This window comes from Larus michahellis, chromosome 9 (genome assembly GCF_964199755.1).
Source record: "Larus michahellis chromosome 9, bLarMic1.1, whole genome shotgun sequence".
Classification (NCBI taxonomy): Eukaryota; Metazoa; Chordata; class Aves; order Charadriiformes; family Laridae; genus Larus; species Larus michahellis.
The window spans coordinates 10,076,809-10,084,882 of NC_133904.1; the positions used below are offsets into that span (position 1 = coordinate 10,076,809).

General features: G+C 44.7%; 1 protein-coding gene across 3 annotated transcripts in view; it reads left to right on the plus strand.

Moving 5' to 3' along the window:
- The window catches only part of CEMIP (cell migration inducing hyaluronidase 1), a 115,472-nt gene extending 109,335 nt beyond the window's left edge, over positions 1-6,137 (plus strand). For all 3 annotated transcript variants that reach the window (XM_074599870.1, XM_074599872.1, XM_074599871.1), the window contains exons 28-29: positions 1,422-1,522; positions 2,440-6,137. In XM_074599870.1, coding sequence (XP_074455971.1) covers positions 1,422-1,522; positions 2,440-2,567 — 229 coding nt within the window. In that variant the 3' untranslated portion in view covers positions 2,568-6,137. The remainder of the gene's footprint in view (positions 1-1,421; positions 1,523-2,439) is intronic.
- Positions 6,138-8,074: the final 1,937 nt, after the last annotated feature.

Consider the following 8,074-nt stretch of genomic DNA (forward strand, 5'->3'; position numbering starts at 1 on the left):
GATGAGCTTCCCAGGGATAAGAAAACAAAACGTGTGGTGGATTTATTTTAAACTTCCATAGCAGGTAAAGCTTAATGGAAAGGACCAATTTTAGTGAACTGAAGGAAGAAAAAAGAGGTGATTCAGCATTCACAAAGTACAAAACCAGCCTGCCAGCTCAATCCACTCTCATAAGCGCTGGAGTATTTTAACACCTCAGGTTTATTCCAGGAAAAGTCCTGATGGCTCTTAACTCTTTTTCTTCTCTCATTCCTCTGCTGCCACCCGTTGCTATTTTCCCCTGAACGGTTCCAGTTCCAGCTGAGGTGTTAAGATGTGAGCGCTGCGCTCAGTAGCTCAGGGCAGGAGCTCTGCAGGAGCTCTTGCCTAATTAATTTTAGCGACTGATGTCCACCGTGCTGCGGGAAAGCCGACCCAGCAAGGCTCTCCTCCTGCAAGACTGCAGATGCCGTTCCAGTCAGGGAAGTTTCACTCATGGAAACCCTGCAAGGTGGAACGAAGTAATTTCATCTAGGCGTTTGCTCAATTACGCCGTGATGCAGCTTTAATTAGGAGCTGACCAAGGGTGATATCCCTTGAGCTTAATAGCAAGACTTCCACTGAACTCTCTGGAGCAGAGCTCGTCCTCCGTATGCTTTGAGATAACCATTGGAGGTGTTTGTGCGTCTGGTGGGAAGTAAGGAGGTTAACATGCTTCTCTGTGGACGATTCTCACTATAAGACTATCCCCTCATGTTTAATTTGGGTTTTTATTCTACCCTTTTAGAGTTAAGCCGAGGCAGTTACCGACTTCTGCCCAAGCATTTACAGATTTGCATTAGTTTAACGCACTTACCTCATGTCTTTTCTTTATCAATTGCCATCTGTAGAAGACCCTGAGAATTTTGAGGTGAAATACAGTACATGCAAGTAAGGCAATAATAATAATAATAATAATTATTATTATTATTATTATTATTATTATTTTAAGCCAAAGCCCAATGAAAATGAAGGAAAAGCATCAGGTCAGCAAAAATCTCAAAGAAGTGAATTTCTTCAGGCTTTATCTTGCAAATGATGTAAGAAAATAAATTATTTGAGACTTGCTCAGAGCATCCCAGGGAGAGCATGTTCCTTTCTGAGCAAAGCAGGATGGAACTGCTGCTTGGAAACGTTTAAATCATTCTAGAAAACAGTGTTTATTAAAAAAAAAAAAAAAAAAAAAGTGTCTTGTCGGCTTCCTAGTGGGTTTTGCATGATTGCAAAAGTGAATATATGACTAAGCTGTTGGAAAGCATTGGCAAAAGCCATTAAAGCAGAAACCACTGTAGTTCATGGGTGTCCTTGAGTCACGCAGGCAGGAGTTACCAGTGCTCAAGACAGAGAAGCGAGGAACGTGTTCTGACTCTTCATCTGTTTATAAATGGCTTTGTTTCCTTCAGCTCCATAGTGCTGGTGACATCTAAAGGAAGATTCATTTCAAGAGGGCCATGGACTAAAGTACTGGAGAAACTTGGAGCAGAAGAGGGTTTGAGGTTAAAAGGTAACCACTTTTCTAAAACACAATTCTAAACCCCTTTGATCTATTCCCCCTCCCATGGCTACATGAAAGGGACCTTTTTTCCCATGTTCTAAAGTTTGCCTTGCTTGTTTCTATCAGCGTGTGCTCAAACATCCTGGGACCAGTCACTTATCTATTCAGTGAGGTTGTATCCACTGCAGCTTTGGATAACAGCGCTCAGTTTAATACTGTAGGTGGAAAAAGTGCTTTGGCAGTTGTCCTTGCAAGTAAAGAATTTAGGGGGTTTTATTTTCTGGGTTCGTTTTAACTAAAAAGGCATTTTAACAATAGGAATGCTGGACTTTTTTTCCCACTTAATGCCCCTGAACAGGATTCTTTTCTTGTCTGAACTTATTTTTAGCTGGTTTTCTCTTGAAACAAAATTCCGACTTGATGGCACAAAACGTATCAATTTCAAAGCATCACGTATTGCACTAGACTATCGCTCTATTGTGCACCTTGCTCTGAGCAGCTCTAACTGCGAGCTTTTGGCACACTTTCCTCTTTTCTGTGTGTGTTACACTTGCTAACGTAGCAAGCTGTCTGTTGTCTGCTGTCCCGTCCCTCATCATCCCACCTTCCCCGAGGAGAGGGTTTTGAGTATAACCACCGTGCAAATAAAGATAGCTTCAGCAGATAGCTGCCTGCTGGGAAGGGGTTTTCCTTCTCTCTTTCTCCCCTGCTATGTATCACGCGTTCTTAATTAATGGAAGCATGCAACATGTAAATAAAATTTTAATTAAGCTTCATTAGGAAAGTATTTCTTTAATACCTGGAGAATACATGATTGGCGAAATTTGTGCGCACGTGTGCCCTTGTCCACCTGCATCCATCCAGCCACTGGGTGTTTTTCTGGTGCAGCCCCAACACACTCCTGATATATTTGCTCTGATTTGCAGAAAAAATGGCTTTTGTCGGCTTCAAAGGCAGCTTCCGCCCTGTCTGGGTGAAGCTGGTCACTAACGAGGACTCAGCTAAAATCTACCAAGCGCTGCCAATTCCTGTGGTGAAGAAAATGAAATTATGAGGACACACTGCTCTGCCTTCTTGGCCGCCAGCACTGCCCGCATGGGACGGACTACTGACTGCTCGCCGCAGGCACCTTGCCAGCCTGCCCCAGAGGTGTAGCGTTTTGTTGTTGTTGTTCTTGTTCTTGTTGTTGTTGTTCAAAGAGAAATCTTACTGTAAGTAGCTAGAGTGGCCACATGTGACAGAAAAGCCTTCCTCTCTGTCATCAGCGTCATGTTCTGTGATCGCCAGCTCCTCGCTGGTTGATTTGCTCACTGATGCCGTGTTGACTCTCGTGTTTCTAAGCAAGGGTTGAGCTGTTCTACAAGGTGCTGGTTCTATCGGCACCCCTCTCACAGACTAACTTACGTGCCGCCTCTCGAAGGGGGAGTTCTGGGTCTGAAGGCCATCGAGGATTATTGTTTTTACCAGCCTCTAAGTTGTCCAAACGCTTTTTTTTTTCCCCGTGGTGTAACTAGCTACTCACATAAACACAGAATGACAATTCAAAGGCTGGTTGAAAATCTAAGATAGAAAGAGTATATTTTAATGAATCCCCAGATGCTGGGAAACATAACTGGACAGTAAGAAATTACCCTAAAGCTTTTATGATGTTTTGTCAAGCTCCTTGGGATCTGTGTTGTACATGCTAACCCACGGCACATAGTTAGGGAAGAGATGAGAGAAGGAGAAGATAAAAGGTGCCAGCAGAGACTGATAAACCACATCTTTCTGGTTGCTTAGAAAACTGCGTTTCTCCTATGGATCAAGGGGTTTTAATAGTGGTTGCTCCAATAGGAAGTTTTCCTTCAACAAGCAGCTGTAGGCTAGAAGGACAGCAATGTCAATTAGCACATATAGTTTCTCAGCCTTTCCCGTAGTCCCTCCATAGAATAATGTTCAAGATCAGTCTAGAGGGTTTATGATAGACAGTCAAAGAAAGCATCCTGTTCAAGGCTTCCAGTTTTCAACTGGGAATACTGGGAGTCACCTTATTCAGCCTCAAATAGGGTGAGCAGCCCTTGGCTTTCCAGGGAGGTCAGAGGGAATGGCATCAGACTGCTCTGCTGTGTGTTGCTTTCTGATCCTGTCTTAAGGCCATGAGCGTCTTGGTGCTCCTGGAAGAGTTACATGAGATCTGGATGGAAGGTGACAGAGGTCTTACCAAGTAGCTGAGGAATTAGAGTGGGAATCCCCATACGCTAGTTGGATGTCTTGTACCTCCTTTCCCCCTTCTTCAAAGCAATGTCTGGGTAACGAAGGCAGAATTGGGACTCCTGCGGGGACATCTCTTGAAGCTGGGAAATTAAACATTGTCTTGTAAAACGCTGTAAGCACTTCCAGTGTTCAGTGATAGTCCTGTCTGTTGCTCAGAAATGCCATGAAGGCGTCTCCGGAGGCTGTGGCAATTCTAAGAGACCTAAGAGGGGATAAAAGACAGGATGAAGAGCTTTTCAAAGCACACAGAATGTCAGTTTTGCCAATAACGTCTGGGTTTGTTTCTCCACTTTGTCTCTGCCTGCCCCCATTGCTACAGAAATTATTCTAGTTGCTGATGGTTATTTCATTTTGCTCTGTTTTAATTAGGGCTCATGTAATTAGGTATGTTTGGGTTTTTTTCCATCAAAAAATGCTATCTTGCAGCTAGAATGAAAGACCAACCATTTTGTGTGTCATTCCGGAGGCTGGGCAGCTGGGCAGATGTTGCACTTGATAAAGCCTGGTTTAGATCGATTGCTCTGAAAGTCAAAGCAACCACGAGCAAAATGAAGGTCGTGCTGTAGGTTACGCTCCCCTCAAGCCTCTCCTGGGTTTTGAAACTGGAAATGTTCTTTTCAGTCTTACTATATACTTGTTTTGAACTTGCTGAATGCCATGTGTATTGTATTTAAAAAAAAAAAAAAGGAAAAAAAAAGAAGAGCCAAGCTTTCCCTCCCTTGCTTCTCAATTAGAGCCCGTTAATGAATGCTCTTTAGGCATTTGTGCCATTTCCGAATGAATGGGCAACACTTGCAAAAGGCAGGCAAGGTGGTTGGGTTTTTTTCCCCGATGTCTTGTGATGGTTTGGGGATTTCACAAACTATTCCTTGAAAAAGCCAGCCTCACCGTGATTAACCAACATTTTATCTGCCGTTCTCTGATAGCCAAAACAGAGCCAGATCCCTGAAGTCGGGCACGTAGACTAAAAAAACAAGGTCCCTTGAGTACGTTAGTCTGGGTTACCTCGACCTCCTCACTGTCCTGAGGCAGTTCTGGTGATATCGTTGCACCGGCATTAGTGCAAGACAAAAGGTGGACCAAAGCAGGAGTATTTCTTTCATGAGCGCTTGACAAATGGAAGGCTGGGCTCAGATTGTGCCTGGTTTGGGATTTGGCTTTGGCGGGGCAGGGGTTGCCCTCTGTGGCACGCTGCTGCCCTGGCCACCAGCCATTGCCCTGCTCCTGCTCTCGGTGAGCCTGTGAACGCCCGGGAGGATCGTGCCGGGTGGGTCTGTCCCCTAGACAGGTTTGTTCAGCTCCTACAAGCACGCTGCCTTTGTGCTGAAGTATATCTTCTGATTTTACAATTTTGGGAATTCTCAGGGTGAAATCATAAGACTTGGCTCTAGGAAAACCTTTTTCTGTTGTTTTGTTGGGGTTCTTTTCCTGAAAAAAATTCTTATTAAGAGAAGAAAACTTCTAAGTAGCTTATTCTATCATGCAAAGCTTGTCACATGGGGCCTGTTCTGGAGCTGGGAGGGGGGGTCTCACGCCGTGAATACGGAGTGGGGGCCCCGGCAGCCTCTCAGCCTGGGGGAGTCCAGAGCATCGTCACGCCATGCGAAGGGCTCCCATCCACCTTCACGGGATGGAGACAGTGTGTTGCTCCAAAGACAGAACGAAGCCTGGGGCCATCGCCGGCCGGCCATAGTTTTGTGCCATAGGATTACTTTTTAATCTCCGACTGTTGTAGAAGTTGCACGCGCACATTTTGACTAGTGAATGCCCTGACTGCTTGTCCTTTGTACATCCTTTTAACAGCCCCCGCACAAGCTGCAGTTACCCTCTTTGTAAGGTTTATTACTGCAAATGTTTCCGTGTTTGCCTCCGCAGTTGCCATTGGTAGAGTGGGTTTTTTTGATTGGGTTTTGTTTGTCTGTCTGTCTGTTTGTTTGGATGTTTGGGTTTTTTGCCTCTGTTCAAATGCTTGTTTTACCTGTCGCCGAAATAGCTGGTCCTTTTTCGGAGTTAGATGTTTGTACATTTTCTTATAGACTTTCCAATGAAAAAAAGATATATTTTCTATTAATTTATTACAATGGCACTAAGACAACTAAATTGCAGACATATGAAGCATTTTTACTGGAGTTTAGCATCGTCCAGGTTGTTAAGGAGGTCGGCAATATGTCTTTTCTGATAATCTGCTTTGCACTTGAAAGCTCTCTATGTCCGCAGACCGTGGTAACGCATTGACTGTCTGGTTTATGATGACAAGAGCTCTTGGGACGTTGGTTCCAACAGATTGTGGCTTACAACTGAAATAACACGTAGTTGTTTGAAGTACACAATGTTTATCAAAATAAATATCCAATGCAAATTTCTTATTTTATTTCTGTCTCTTGTCTCTTCGGTGTCTCTCTGTACCAATGAGCTGCTGGAATCGCTGCTGTTTGTTCAGGCTGTTGCAACCAGAGCATCTCAGCGGCTCCTCTTGGAGGAGCTTGCTTTGCTATGAAAATACGGCTTATGCCATTGCACTGGGTCTAGAGCAGAGAGAGAGACACACACACATACAGAAATAATATCTAAAACCTGTTTAAAGTTTTTGTAGTGGGCAGCTTCAAGGCTTACGAGAATCTCACTATCAGGTCAAGAGTGGTTAGTGCATTAGAGGAGGTCACCCTGATGCCTTCAGGCCAGGAAACTGAAAACACACCCCTGCCTACTCGTGGTGGATTGAAATTACTGATACCTTGGACTTTTGAAGGTTAACTTCATGGGGAAAAAAAGAAAAAAGGTGAAAATCAAGGCAGAAATCTCATGCCACACCACCAGCGCTGGGAAAAAATGAAACATCTATTTAAAAGTGCTGTTAGATCAAAGACTTCCATGTTGAGAGCTACGGAGGCTGCTCTGTGGTGGGGGGGTAGAGCTGGACTTTTCGCCTCTGACTGCGACAGGAGAGTGAAGGACAGGGACGAGTGGCCCAGGGAGAGCCCAGGCCCTGCTAGAAGGGCAGGCGTGAGCCCAGGCACCGGGCGGCCCTGCAGAGACACCCCCCCGGGGGGGACTCTAGAGCAGGAGTCATCGCACACGTACTCCTACACATAGCTTGTACATGCACGTACGCGTATCTTCTACACATGGACACACGGCTTTTATGTACATGCACACACCTCTTACGCGCACATATGCACATATATATGTACGCATCTTACACACACACGTAACTATAGATATACACACACCCCTACACAGATCTTACACACACCCCTTATACACAGACTCTTTTATGTTATTACATTTTTGATTTTTTTGATGGCGTCAAAGGCAGGTGTAGAGGATCCCCCCCCCCCCCCCCGCCATGACCCGCAGGCAGATGTTACCACCATGTTGCTGTTGCTCTGTGTGTGTGCGCTCACACACGCGTATATGTGTGTATTTGTGTATATGGAGGGGGTGTGCGGCTATGTATGTGTGTGTGTATACGGGGAAGGGTCTATATGTGGATATTTATGTCTGTGTATTGGTTTGTGTGTGTATAAGGGGGGGGGGTGTATATGTGTGTGTGCCTATATGGAGGAGGTGTATTTGTGTGTGGTAGATATATATGTGTGTATTTGTCTATATAAGCGTGTGGGTGTGAATATGTGTATGTATGTACGTGTGTGTAGGTGTCTATGTACATACAGCCGTTAGAACTAACTTAACAACAAACTATATCTAACCATATACAACTCATTACATTAGCGCTAAAATTACCATGTAATTTTTAGTTATATGTATATATTTAAACACAGACTGGATGCATTCTGTCCACGAATACATAAAATACACCGCACATTAGACATATTATTTCCTATATGAAAACACGCTTAATTTGTTAAGCATGTTAAAAAAGCATTAAAAATATACAAATATGAAATATTTATATATCGTACCATAATATAATGTAATACCATCCCACCCCACCCCACGAAAGCAGCTCTGTGGAAAGAGACCTGGGAGCCCTGGTGGACAACAGGATGACCATGAGCCAGCAATGTGCCCTTGTGGCCAAGAAGGCCAGTGGCATCCTGGGGGGCATCCAGAAGAGTGTGGCCAGCAGGTCGAGGGAGGTCATCCTCCCCCTCTGCTCTGCCTTGGTGAGGCCACATCTGGAGCACTGTGTCCAGTTCTGGGCTCCCCGGTTCAAGAGGGACAGGGAACTGCTGGAGAGGGGACAGCAAAGGGCTACCGAGATGATTAGGGGACTGGAACACCTCTCTTATGAAGAAAGGCTGAGGGATTTGGGTCTTTTTAGCCTGGAAAAAAGAAGACTGAGGG